The 14,531-nt window shown below is 41.7% G+C and overlaps 1 protein-coding gene across 2 annotated transcripts in view; it reads left to right on the top strand.

Moving 5' to 3' along the window:
- fcho1 (FCH and mu domain containing endocytic adaptor 1) overlaps positions 1-14,531 on the top strand; it is a 55,273-nt gene that overhangs the window by 35,782 nt on the left and 4,960 nt on the right. For both annotated transcript variants that reach the window (XM_080506565.1, XM_080506566.1), the window contains 12 exons: positions 1,248-1,346; positions 1,986-2,082; positions 2,224-2,341; positions 2,541-2,565; positions 4,967-5,027; positions 8,426-8,619; positions 8,801-8,825; positions 8,911-8,967; positions 9,786-9,837; positions 10,293-10,417; positions 11,244-12,323; positions 14,371-14,477. In XM_080506565.1, the coding sequence (XP_080362691.1) occupies positions 1,248-1,346; positions 1,986-2,082; positions 2,224-2,341; positions 2,541-2,565; positions 4,967-5,027; positions 8,426-8,619; positions 8,801-8,825; positions 8,911-8,967; positions 9,786-9,837; positions 10,293-10,417; positions 11,244-12,323; positions 14,371-14,477 (2,040 nt within the window). The remainder of the gene's footprint in view (positions 1-1,247; positions 1,347-1,985; positions 2,083-2,223; positions 2,342-2,540; positions 2,566-4,966; positions 5,028-8,425; positions 8,620-8,800; positions 8,826-8,910; positions 8,968-9,785; positions 9,838-10,292; positions 10,418-11,243; positions 12,324-14,370; positions 14,478-14,531) is intronic.

The following is a 14,531-nucleotide window of genomic DNA, read 5'->3' on the forward strand; positions in this document are numbered from 1 at the left end:
ACTAAATGCTTTCATTATATTTGTTATTTAGATTATTTAATTGACATTAAAAAAGGTCAGTCACTGTCAATGGCCTTTGATTTACAAAGACATCATAGATTTTTACAGATCATGAAGTACAGTTAAGTCTGGTGTTTTTTGGGGTTTTTTTTAGAATCCTTTTTTGGATTTTTGAAAATGGAACATGATAATTAAGCAAAAATATAGCAAAAGTGTAAATGTAAAAAAAAAATGTCAAAGTGCTGGCTTTACATTAAAATTTCAAACCTTTACTGATCTGTCATGATCTGTTGCGTTCGGTCAAGGGATGTCACACTCATTTCTTTCAGGGGACACAAACCCGAACCCTAAAATGAATCTCCAGTGACTTGCACTAGTAAAATAGTGACATAATTACCTTTAAATTTAAACTTTGAAGTGTTTCTTTGTTGTAGCGCGGAGTAAATGTGATGAAAACATCTATACTGTTATAAAACCAAACCGCTACAATCTCAACATAAAACCAATTTTACTGAAAGCTTTGGGTGCACAAAACAGTGAACGGTCCAAAAATAGCTTCTTCTCCTGGAGCTGTAGATTTGTGCATGGCTTTGAGGCCCATGGGCCTTTTGTTTGTCACCTCTGCTTTAGATGAAACACTTTCAGTATGACACCTCTTTAAAAAGCTTAGAAATTGAGCAATAACCAATTCAGAAATTCTGACATGCTAACAGAAAGGGGGAGCCCTTGCCATTAAAATACTCAGCATTCAGCACAAATATTAAGGCTTTTAAAGCCAATACTGTCAACAAATCTACACAAATTGAAATGCTTTATTTTGTTGTTGTTGTTTTTTGGTTTCCAACTACAGATACAGGCCATAAGAAAAGGTTATTTTGACTTTATTCGTGCTGAGGTTGATTTGTTACAGGGTGCATCATTAGAACAAACTATACGCTGATTGAGATCTACATTTTCCACTCACAGTTTAGACAGTTGCAGCTTCCCAGATGTTCATGAATGCACTGAAAGCGTGTTTGTCATGAGGGTTTTGGTTTGTTGTTTACTGTGAGGCTTCCGCTCCCGAGTGCTGGCAGCCCGGCTTCACTTCTGTTTTCATACAGGCTGATTTTATGTGATGTGTGAAGTAAACATAGAAAAGAATTGTTTGGGATTATTAGCCAAAAAAGAAAAATGTGATTTATTTTTGTTTTTGTTTTGTTTTCTTTGCGTGTGTGATGAATTGGAACCCGTGTTTGTGTGAGCAGAAGTTTCAGGGAATTGAGGAGACTCACCTGCGTCAGATGAAGCAGCTCATCAAAGGATACTCCCACTCCATCGAGGACACCCACGTCCAGGTTGGACAGGTCTGTAGTGACATTGAAATTCTTCTATTGGAATCGAATACAAAAAGTCAGCATATCGTCAATGCTAACTTTCCATAATTCACTTTTAACATCATAAATATGTCATTTGTCTCTCAAAGTCGAGTTATTCTAGCTACAGTAGAAGTTACTGAATCTTATTGTTTTGAGAATCGGGGTGTTTGTGATACATATTGTCAATTATTAATGTAGTCATCTCACACATACTGCTAAATAGTTTCAAAACACCAAACTGTCCGACCTGGGCAGGACCAAGGATGAAGTCTTTTAGACCAGATGAAGATCTTACCCTGATGGGCGACTTTAGGGGGGAAAGTAAATTGAGAGATCAGCAGAGCAGAGAACGACAAACAAATAATAATAATTAAAGTTCAGAAGTCTTTAGCTATATTAGAAATACATGCAGAAACACGACATAAAGGCAAAAACGCACACAACAGTACTACACAAAAAGGCATACTGGATGTACTTCAGATTAAAAGGCAAATCATTTAAGTGCAGATAATATTAGATGACATAGAACTCAGTTCTAGAAACTACAAATTAAAAGCGTATCTCACACAACTTTTAAAATGAATACAGTGAATCCTCAATACATTTCTCTGGTTTCTTCCTCTGCAGGTTCACGAGGAATTCAAACAGAATGTGGAAAACATTGGCATCGATAACCTTGTTCAGAAATTTGCTGAACTGAAGGGCACCGGCAAAGACAGGCCAGGTTTCAACTTCAAGTTACTCATTCGCCATCATGAGCAGTATTGAGTATTATTGTATTAATGGTGTAAAACTTTGACCGACTGTTTGGATATTGTGTATTTCTTTGTGTGGTTCTTTCCGTTAAAATGCATGTTGTCTGCAGCTCTGGTTGGATTTGAGGAGTACATGACCGCTTTGGCTCCGGAGGGTGGGAAAAAGAGTCGGGCGAAAGCCTTCAGGATCCCCGGCCTCGGCAAACGAGATAAAGAACCGGACTCTACGTGAGAGGACACACACACACACACACACACACACACACACACACACACACACACACACACACACACACACACACACACACACACACACACACACACACACACACACACACACACACACACACACTGATCTACAGGCAGTTCAAATGTGTTATTTCAAATACAATGAAAATAATTCCTGCGTGTGATTCTGTATTTGCAGGGATTCTGCTGTGACAGAAGCTCTGGTGAGTATCTGATGAAATTCACACCCAAGTACAAAAGCTCAAGAAGTCATCTACTAAATGTTCGACTGTCTTCCTTAAGTCTACAGATAAGATATCCCAGTGGAGTGAGAGTTTAGAGCGTTTGTACTTCATGTACACCGAGTGTTGGGAGTGTTATGGGGAAAACGAGTGCCTGCGTAGGTTTGTGTCATTGTGGATCATGAGTGTGTGATATTGACGTGACTGATGGTGTGGGGTTTCCCAGGTTTATTCTGGTACTTCTGAGAAGAGGTTTCTGAGATTATAGGCAGCCGGGGGAAGGGGGAGTGCGTAGCTCCACATCAGTGCGTGCGTGCATGAGTGCATGTTTGGGAACTTGCTGGCCAGTGCATGAGTGTTGTCAAAGAGTGATGTGTGTCTGTGTGTCTGGCCTGCTGCCAGAAAGCATTTAACGGTCTGATGCAAAAGCAGAGCGTAAGCTGCAGAGTTGCTGGTGTTGCTATGTTACACCTCATGGGCATCAGGGTCCTGGCTGCAGCGTGACGGGTAGAAGTAATGTTGGCAGAGGGAACTTCAAAACACGTTGCGTAAGATGTGAGGTTGGAGTAAATGCATAGTTGCAGTAAATGCACAAATGTAAAGTATTCAGGTATGTTTTGTTAATTCCTTTTTGATCTTCCTGTAGAACAGTATCTTTGTTCCTTGAGTGCATTCTTTATATCTGCATTCAAGAGATTGTGTTTTTTTGAAGAAGCTCAAGTATCTTTTGTGCCAAAATGCGCAAATATATACGTAAACTCTACATAAGAAGGCACAATAAGGTTTAAAGCTTCAAAAGTGGAAAACAAAAATGTTTCATGTATCTGAAATTTACCACCAAACCAGGCGAAGAAGTAAAATGTATAAAAACTCTTATGCTTCAAGAATTTGTTGTGGATTTTGTTTAAGTTCCTACATCAGTGAAAGTGTCACTTTAGCATTGTGGAGAGTGTGTGTTGGTTAGTGAGCAGCTTATTACAGTTCTTGAAGCTGTTGGCTGATCACCTACAGGGTTTGGGAATTGTACTTTTATTTTGTTTTGATTACAAAGAGTTGGAAAGCCGTGTTCAGAAGAAGAGGAGCTGTGTTAAAGTGACCATGTTAAACATAAAAAACTTTTTTTTTTTAACTTGAGACACTTTGCTATTTGCTCTGCAGTATTATCAAATGTTGAATTTGGAATGGCTTTAAAGGTAATTGGCACAAACAACTGGAGGTACGGCCTCCCATTAGGATAACTGGCAACAGGTCAGTAACCTCACTGGATATAAATGGAGCATGAGATGAGAGTATCCATTATGTACCTTTAAGAACCGTGGAGCTATTTTCAGAAGAAAAGTATAAAACTTCACAGACTGTTAAGATCCCACAACCTCCGATTTAACAAGTTAACTACAATTAACTTCAAAAGATTCAGAGAAACGGGCAACAAGAACAAGGCTGATGGTCAAAACTGGATGCTCGTGATCTTCAGTCCATGAAATCTTAGAAATCTCATAAATTAAACTAAATGGAAAAACTGTTCTGTGGTTGAATGAAATCGCTAATTAAAATTCCTGTGGAAACCACGAACGCTGTGTCCTGCAGACTAAAGGTCATGAATACCACCCAGCCAGTTATCAGCAGATGTTTTAAAAACCAGCATCTTTTATGCTATGGAGTTGCATTAGTGTGCAGTTTACGCCTCAAGACAGCATCTTTTTCAGGTAATGAGCTGCATGTTTCAGTAAGGTGACGTTAAACCACATCAATCAACAGCGTGGCTCCACGATAGATGAGTCCAGGTACTAAACTAGTCTGCAGTCCACACCGATCACTAGTACAAAACATTTGATATGTTTGAGGTCACCATCAAATTCAAAATGAAGTAATATTTTCCATGTAAAATGTCTGTTCCAACATCTGACATGCAGTTGTGATTAAAGTGACTTTTCGTTATAAAAGGACTTCATCAACATGTCAAGATGACCCAGCAGCACCTTTTACTGACATCATGTGTAACGTAATCCTTAAAAATCCAAAGTCAGTCTATGAATAACTGCCCTCACACTGGTTAGGCTTTTTAATGGCTTTCTCTGTGCGTTATTTCTGTCTCCAGTGTCAAGCATCAGAGTTTGAATCATGTTGAATGTGCACTTGCAGCTTCGGCAGACGACTTCAGTTATGCTCCCGGTAATGACATGTTGATTGCACAACTCTGGTTCTCATTTGGCCACAGACTCGCACTCGTGTTCCACATTTGCAGGGCAAGTTTATTCACTCTGACACTCAAAATGGAAAGCTCCCGGTAGTGCAGACAAAGTAAAGTACTGAGATATACGGCATCTCGGCTGACGTGCACCATTTGTCTGCCTGCTCCTAGTTCTCATCTATGTGTGCACAGAATTCACCCCTGGAAGTGGACGACGAGGGATTCGTCATCCGAGCCGACAGCACTCACAATGATATCCTTTTTCTGCTTGTGCGTCTTCACTCTGGACACCACATCATGTCATTTCTCTTTATCAGTGAGTCCTTCCATCCTTGCATCCGTCTCCACACAAACAAGTACAATCATCAGACCACTTCGTGTCTCCTGATGAAAACGGTTCTCATGTCGCTGACAAAAGATAAAGAGCCTCATTGATGTATTTATTGAGCTTGCAGAAAGACTCCAGCCCTCATATAGGTGATCTGTTCCAGTGTAATGTACACCTGCTCACACATATTAAATATATAACCTATTAATAGACATATTAAATAAATATATAATGCTCAGCCAGGTGAAGACCAAAGCACTCCATCCAATTAATTTTTCCACTGAGAAAACCATTTTTCATATCATTCAGATGTTTTTTCATCACGTATTTTATCCTAATGTATGCTAACTTTTCCTTCATTATATCATTTCTCCACAACCACTGTTTTGAGTCATCCATTTGCCGTACACTAATTTTGTTGTGATATTTAGTTTGTAGAAACTTGTATGTTTTATGGATATTTTGCGGTTGTTGTTTTTTTGACAACTGAAACAAAACAAGAAAATTCACACAAACACACACTGTGCCTTCCATAATGATGACATGATGGCAGCTTTATTGCTTTCCCATCGTGTCTTTTTTGTGTAACAAGACAGTGTTGCTCAAACTTCCCTTAGCGGGTAAAATAAATGTTCAGTGGTCAGCGTTTCCCAGAGTTTTAAATTTGATATATTTTTTGTTCAATACTCCTTTTCAGATGCGCTGCTTCATAAAAGCCTCTGGAATCTATTATCATTTCATTAAAACAAGCAAATTAATACTTTATCAAACTATTTCAGTGCATTACAGCTTCTTTTTTTTTTTATTCTCAATGCCTCTGTTTCACACTTCCCTTTTTCTAACGCAGTCATATGGTCTATTTGAAGATGGTCAATGCTTCTGATACAAAAGATTTTAAATAAGGCAGATATAATGTTGAAATATCACCTAGTATTGCATTTGTTGGGCAAATGGATGCTGAGGCCTCGCATCTCTGGGAGATCATGACCTCCGACCAAACGGTGTGGCCGTGTGGACAAAGACCAAAGGCATGGTAATAATTCTCAACAGATGTGGGGCATTAAATGTAAGTTTCAGTTTGGCTAAAGCCCATGCAGTGTAGTTTGTGGGTTGTGATAAGTGTCCAGTGTACAGCTTTCGAATGAGATGGTCGTTTGCCCCACGGTGCTGTTCTACACTAGTTACATCTCCTTCGACTCGCTCATCCAGAATATCTCCTTCTCTGCCCCCCCCCCTCAACCCCCATCTCAAACCTACAGGATTGAATAGGTGGATGAACACGCGCCCGTTACACAACAACAAAAACACATCATTAGTGATGTGTTAACATTTTTCAGGAGCTGCTTTGGCTTTGAAGAGGGCATCGCGTTGATGTCATGGCGAGCACAGTTGCCTGGCAGCATGATGGTCTGGGTTTGTGTGGAGTTTGCGTTTTTTGTAGTTTTTATATGAGGGGCTCTGGCTTTCTTCCTCTCATTAGGTTAATTGGTGACTCTAAACTGGTTGTACATGTGAGTTACTGCATCGGATGTGGCGACCTACCGGCGATAGACCACACTGCTTTTTTTTTTTTTTTTCCATGCAATTACTCATCATTTGAACTCGATTTGCTTTTATCTTTTAGTCACCAACTCTCACTCCTCACCCTCCACAAATTCTCCGATTTCTTCACTCACTCCCTTCAAATTCATGCAGATGTCATAGACTTGACTTTGTCATGTGGCAGATGCAAGATTTGACAAATTCAACCTCGTGAGACTGCTGAATAGACTCCAAATAGACCCCATAAATAAGAGAGAAACGCTTTAAATGGAACTTAATCAGAGGGTCGGAGATGAGAGGCGGGTTCTGCCAATTTGTCCGCACAACTGCAGACGTTCACAGCCTCATTAACTTCAGAGACGGCCAATTATGAAGATCTCCGTCGTGTTTGTTAGCACAAATGACTAAATTCATCCCCCTCATTAACTGAGGACGGGATTCAGTCAGACTGAAGTGAGACACCTGCTCTCCACCGGCACACGACCGTTGATACTCAAGTACTTCATCTTCCAATGCTGCAGTTGCTCCGGCAGCAACACTCAGCCAAACAGATGAGACAACAGCTCGTCTCGCGTTTGTCATCCCCTCATTGGGCTTAAATGTTTCACTCAGATTTGACAGTCACTCAATATAGAGGTGCAGATAAATTTGTCCATACGCGGCAAGGCGGGGCAGGGGGGGTGGCATCAGTTTGTTTGTCAGCTCTGTGATCTCTCAGGAGAGACTACCTCTGAGCCTGGTTGTTTTTTTTTGGGTTTTTTTTGCATATTTGTCTTCTTGTTGCTGCTTTTCTCTGCTGTTTACATAGAAAAATATAATTATTTTCATATACTTTATTCCTTTTTTTTTTTTTCAATTCAATCTTTTACTTTGTGGTTGCTCACGACATGAGCCCCACGTGATAAAAGACATCGACACTCAAAGTTTCATAACCTGTTAACTGCTGACAGAGAATGTCATGTATAATAACGATTTTGATATCTATCAAATCCAATACTGTCAGACGGGAGAGGAATGGAGCTTTGCCATCATATATACCAGTCGGCACATTGGCGTCCAGGATTTTCACAGTGTGACCGTCCAATCAGAATGAGGAAACACTGCACTATTAAATAACTGCCAGATATCTTTGGGAAAGGGGCAGAAACTCTCACACATTACTCATTTGACAAGTCCAATCAAATCAATAGTGAAAGGGTTGTGCTGTGTAAGTATATTATGGTTTCCGGGTCAAGAGCGATAAAACGTCAATAAAAAGTTTGGGTTTTTTTCTGAGAGTTGGCAATTGGGCTTCTCTGGTGTTGTGATTACTCCCCAAATACTTATTCTTGGGCAAATAACAATAATAAAAAACAATAATATAAAGTATAAACGGAATAATCCAAGTCTCTGCAACATGCAGCTTCTCAGCCACCCTGTAGTGGTTTCCTGTAGCTTTCACAAATTCACATGTAAAAACATTTTTTTAGATCTTGTTTTATTTTTGATTTAGTTTCCCCTGTGACTCTGCACAGGATTACCGGTACACAGTATAGAAGTAAGTAAGTACAGTTCATTTATAAAGCGCATCACAAAGTGCTGTCCATAGATGATGGATGGAAAAAAACAATAATCCATCCATCATAGCTGCTGCAGATCGTGAGTTGTCTTATCAAATATATCGACTGAGCTTTAAATGTGCTGGTTTGTAAACGACAAAAGCTACCTTTAGAAGCACGTTGGTTCTTTGCCACTGTTTTCAATACTTGTCCTCCTTGACCTTCCTCTCCCTCCTTCTGTACGCTGCTCCGAGGAAAAAGACAACAACTTCTATTCAAGTGATTCAGACTTTGATGACGAGGAGCCGAAGAAGTTTCACATCCAGATCAGGCCGGTGGCCAGCAGCAATCGCAGTAATTCTGTGGCGACAGAGAAGGAGCTGAAGGCCACGGTGGGGGCGTTGACTCTGCCCCCCAACAGAGGAATGCGGCAGCAGGTCGGGTCTCCAACTCTTATCACATGTCTAGAACGAGCAAACTCTGGCAATTTTGTGAGGTTTTTTTCTTTTTTAATTGACAGTAAAAACAAAATGAGGGTCATGTCCCTCTTATTTTTACTGGTCTAGCATATTGAACAGTCTCTCTCTCTCTCTCGCACTCTCTCTCTTTCTCTCTCAGGTTCCGGTGAAGCGGCATCTCTCCAGTAAGTTTAGTGAAATAAGTTGAAATGTCTGTTGGCTTCTAACAAAGTTCTGCTTTTAACGTGAAGCAATGTTGTGACTCTGCAGGAAACTCGAGTACTGCAGGGGGGCGACCAGATGAAGGGGAAGCTACTTCCCATAGAGGTGAGTCGGTGTAGAAGCATATTTGTACCAAGCAAATTAATGACCACCATTGCGGAGAATTCTGGCTAATAATAAATAAATTCCGTGTTTTTGATTTGAGTGAAAACAAATTCATCATTATTTAACACTGGAGCATTTGCGTATATTCATTTCTTTAACAATTTCCATAGACTTACAGATTAATTGCTTTGCATGATAATAACTGAACAAATAATAAGTTGAAAAAAAATGATGGATTCATTTCTGTTTCTGCATCATGCAGAACTACAACACTAAAAGCATTTTTTACACCGAAGGTTTCAAATCACATCTCTTTACATGTTGTAGCATCGGTAAATCGATTCAGTGCGTTGCGTCTCTAAGCCCCGAGCCTGCTTTCGCCCCACGGCTCCCACTAGACAGCAAATCCCTTCATTGGCTGACCTTGCATGCACGGCGCCTTTCCCTGTAAGTCACAGCCGGCTCTCTGCTCGCGCTTTACTTGTTTTATTACCTGCGGGTTCATTAGCGTGTCCGTAGGTTTGGCTGGAGTCGGGAGGCTGCAACCTGCTGCACTCCAGCTGCAGGAGTCTCTCTCTTGAATCCACAGGCTGCAGGATTAATGAGCAGCATCTGATTAAAGTGATGACTGCAGTGTCAGCTGCAGCGAGAACAGGCTAATTACTGGCATTTATCACCAGGAAGGTAATGGTCATGGCCGATAGGGGGTTTTCCTCAACTGTGCACTCTGGGGAAGAGTGCCACTGCTGATTTGAATTGATTAGGGGACATTTTCTGCAGAGAGCCACCGGATCTCTTTGTGTCATTTATTTTTGCAGATGGAGAGCCGGATGGCCTGTGCAGGTCCACCTCCAGTCCCGATCACAGCAGGTGAGACAGATGTTTTAAATTGGAGCTCGCTCTAATTTATGCCTCTAACAGAGTTATAACGTGTATTATATCCTCTTAGAAACTGTTTTAAATATGTCCCATTGAGCATCTGTAATCTCTTGTGTAGCGTCATCACCAAAACAATTATCCATTTCTTTTCCCCAAATGTTTAACAAGCAGTTTGTCAACCAGCTTTTTTCTGAATGAAGCTAAATTTTGGGGGTGCTTTTCAACGATTATTTTCCATGTCCTGTTCCTGATTCCACCTAAAACTTCCCTTCACACATGACGTTAAACTTGTGTTTAAAAGGGAGGACAATTTTTTTTTTTTCATGCAGTTATAAATTAAAACACTGACTATGCATCAGCACTGCCTTTTTTCCTACATTTCAGTCAGTTTACTCTCCTCATACAAACACGCCCTTGTCTCTTGTCTCCTCCCTCGTCTGTCCCAGGTTGAGTTCGACGGCGTCCGGCTCAGACGGTCTCTTTGGACCGCCGCTGGAGTTAGCCTTCAAGTCCAAAAGCTTCGACAGTCGGGAACAACTTAGAGAGCCCACCCCTTTTGGTAATTCTGAATGTAAGGAAGAGGCACCCTTTAAGAAACTTTTAATATCAATTTGAAAACCTGTTGCCTTTTACTTTTTTGATATATATTCATTCAAATTGTCACACTATGTTAGTGCTAATATTGGTCTAATATTGGCTAATATTGGTCAATCTCTTACCACATAATGATTTCCTCTTTTCCAAAGTCTGCTTTTATAATAAAAAAAAACCAAGGAAGCAATTAAGCAAAACACTTTTAAATAATAATGCAACAGAAAACTTAAATTTTTATAATACATGTTTTTATTATATAAGTTTTCTTGGTTTTTTTTTCTTATAACTCAGCTGATTGACTTTAACTTTGTCCAAATAGTTTTGTTGACGGGAGTCTGGATCAAACTATGATAAAACCAGTATGGAAATATAGAAAAAAAACAATTTTGAATATTAGTTAACCTTTGACTTTAAATCACTGTAGCTTTTCTGGTAAATTATAACAATTGTCTTTTTCTTTACTTTTAAGAAAACCAAGTAAACAAGTCTTTGACTTGTAGATGCAACTTCCTTTTTTAAGGATGACATTCAAAAGATTTAATAATAACATTAAGTGACAAATAAAATAACCATGAGCTCGATCTTTCTTTTCAAAAAAAGGTAAGAAACGGCAAAACTGTAAAAATGTAGACATGCAATCATCAGGGCTTCAAACACAGACTCGAGCTCTTCTCATGCAAATAATAAAAAATGAACAAAAATTGCTTTTGAAAGCGTGAATACGAGATGGAGGTCTTTCTTTTCTGTGATTTGATCTTTCCTGTGTGGATTTTCATCAATGTACTTCCTGGTTTGTGTGTCAGATGCTGCTTTCTCCTCCGACTCCTCATCACCGGAGAATGTTGAAGACTCTGGCCTGGACTCACCGTCCCATCAGCCCCTCGGACCGTCCCCAGAGCCGGTCGGCTGGGCTGCGTGGCCATTGATGTCACAGAGTAAAGACCAGACGCAGACGCTGGGTCGACCCGTGGACCCTTTCCTCTCTGCATTCCTGGACCCCGCCCCCGGACGCGGCTCCCACCCACAGGACGACCCCGCCAGCATTTGGTCTGTGGCCTCATCGCGTCCGTCACGTGTCCCGCCGGACATGGAGCCCCCCTCGGTGCAGTTCCCCGCCTTCTCTCAGTCGCTCCCCCCGCCTGAGCTGGAGTCGTCGGTGTGGAACTGCAAACACATCCCCCCCGAGGACCCCTTCCTGGCTGCCTTTGAGAGAACGGTCGCCCAGGACACGGTCAACCTGTCGGATGCCTGGGCGCGGCCGCCCCCCCGCCCGGCTCAGCAGGGCAGGGGGATGGAGGTGCGAGTGGACCCGTTCTCCATGGCGCTCCCCGAGGCCAACACGCTGCCGACCCCCTCCTCCTCCTCTTCGTCCTCCTCCAATCGTAAAGAGAGAGACAGGAAACGAGACCGCAGCCTCCCTCCTCCCGTTTCCTCTGACGACCCGTTCGCGATCACCATGATTGGCAGCCCCACGCACCAATCGTCGCTGGCGGCGGCAGCAGCTGGAGGCATCCCCCCACACTGTGGTGGCGGTGGTGGCGGTGGCGGCGGCGGCCCTGCAAATGGCAACAGACTTGGGATTGATTTTACCTCGAGCTCTTTGTCATCAGCTCACACCAAGAAGGAGCTCATGCACTGGAACTCGGTCCACAACCCGTTCAACGAAAGCGTCGGCTCCAAATCACAAGAGGCGGGAAAAGGAAAAGTTGAAGGAGGCGGGGAAAGGAGGAAACATCGATCATCGGAGAGTGAGCCGCGCAGGAACGCCCCCCCTCTCACAAGGCATTCAGGGCCGCAGGAGGATCTTTGCTTTTCGACAGACAAGGATCAGGACTGCCTGGACCTGAACACTCAGATAACCTGCAGTGTCGGCGCTCGTAAGGGTACAGATTTCTCCTCCTTTCACTTCCTTCTATCCTATTAGAAGACAAAAAGTACGGATGTGAGGCTCTGTAATGCATTCAATGTCTTCTCACAGACGACATAGTTAATGGGCACAATTGCATCATTTCTTCCTTTAGATCATTTTCACCTTTTACGTCTCTCGCGCATCAGATATGCTGGTTGACGCACAACTAGTTCATATCTTCTGTGTCCCATTGTCCTATTGACTCGGATTGAAATGTTAATGTTGTGACAGTTTGGTACAAGTCACTCAAGTCAGTTTAGTGCTACTAGTTAACGAGTGGAGTTACCGACTGAGCTACTCTGAATTAAAAGTAACTAATTACTTTGGAAACTACCTCGTGTTACATTTTTAGATACTGTATCAACGTTGGTGAAATAACGTCTCCAATCAACCAGTCTCATTCAAAGTTAACCTCAACTACACATGTGAGCTGCTGCGGTGCTCAGGAGGCTCTTTGGCTCAATGGTCTCGCGCAGAGATCCACATTATTTACCTTTCATTTCCATTATTAGTTTATTTGGATGGAACAGTGCACCGTCCAGTGCAAAGACAAGTTCCTTTCTGAGACGTCACTGTCTTAGAATCTTGTGAATTTCCTGTAATATTGTAGAGTTGCTGTGATACATTATCGAAGCCGTTTGGCACCGTAACGGCCAATATAGAGGCTCGTTCACTTAGTAACACCTGCTGACGTTGGTCTTTTAATTGGGGGTGAATAAAGGAGATGTTTTGGCAAAATAGGTTTATGAACTGACGCCAATGAGAAGGAGGCAAACAAACAGGCTTGATAAACTAAGAACAATGCAGACGGAGTCCGCTCATGATCATGCAGAGCAAATTCAATTGTAGCTACAGGCCAATATTGATGTCACACATATTTTCTGTTGCTGGGAGAATTGGAAATGTCGAGCCTCATTTTATGAATCTCATAACCGCATGCTGTCCAGGAGCTGCCTTTCTGAATCCGTGTTGCTCAGGTTTATGAAACCTTCTGAAAACTGTGAGGTGGTTGAGTGAAACTGCCTTAAAGGGTTAAAAACTATTGAAAGATTTATTAGAGAGTGGAAAAACCAAGGCCTGGTGTCTTATTTATATAAAACCAAACCAAGAGAAAACCTGTCCCCATAAATAAAGGCGTAACGGTTCAGAGCAAATGCTGAACAGAACCAGTGAGCCAAAGCTTGAAAGCTGAGGTACAGTGTTGTAATATTTAAAGTGTAAGTGCTCTGATTCCCACTCTGCTCTTTCAACACTAATGAGTCATTCTTTAGATTAGAGTTGCGATTTCTTTTTAATTAGCAAGATAAAAAAAAAAAGTCCTCATTATTGAGGCAGCTTTGACTTTTTAATTACTCAACATGACTCGTTCATCAACAGCTCTCTCATCTACATTAATTATTCTTTTTATAGGATTGCATGGAATACATTCACAGACTGTTTTTTTTTTTTTTACTTCAAAATGGACTTGGTTCAGAACCGTGTACCAGAGCAGCTGCAAACAAAGCTTAAACCAGTTCAGGGGAAAATATCTCTCAAATCAGACTGATAACAAAATGGATATCAGTAGTATTTACTGATATAGTTTGAATGGCACTTGTAAATCACAAATATACAAATTGTATTGAGTTCTATCCAGATTAAGATGCATTTTTTATCATTTATTGTCAAATAATTTTTTGCACCTTTGAGAAGACTCTCTGTGTTTACAAGAGATTAACTGTGTGGGATTTGTTTGATTCTTCCTCACTCGAGAGGCAAACGTCTGAAACACGTTCAGACACCAACAAGATGTTAAAGCTTTCAGATGAAGCAAACACACACACACACACACACACACACACGCACGGACTGTAGATGCCAGCATGTTTTTGGCATGATGCTGCTGTTTCCCTCTCCTCACTCCTCCTGCTGAGCACAGCCTCATACTGGGTTTAGAGCACGTCTGTGATTTTTGTGGTTCGCTGTGTGATTCAAATGGGCTCGGAGTCACACTTTGTCTCGTGTGCTGTGTCTTTTGAAAGGCTCCAAACACAACTACAGACAGGACACAGCTGAAGTGGCCGCAGCTGCTCCGTCGAGGACGACTCGAGCCAAGAGGTCATCTGGGCGACTGAGTGGCTGCGAGAGAGTGAGTAACACTGAACAGCTGAGCCCACTGGACACGTTCATACGCATCCCCACT

This window comes from Blennius ocellaris, assembly GCF_963422515.1.
Source record: "Blennius ocellaris genome assembly, chromosome: 12".
Lineage (NCBI taxonomy): Eukaryota > Metazoa > Chordata > Actinopteri > Blenniiformes > Blenniidae > Blennius > Blennius ocellaris.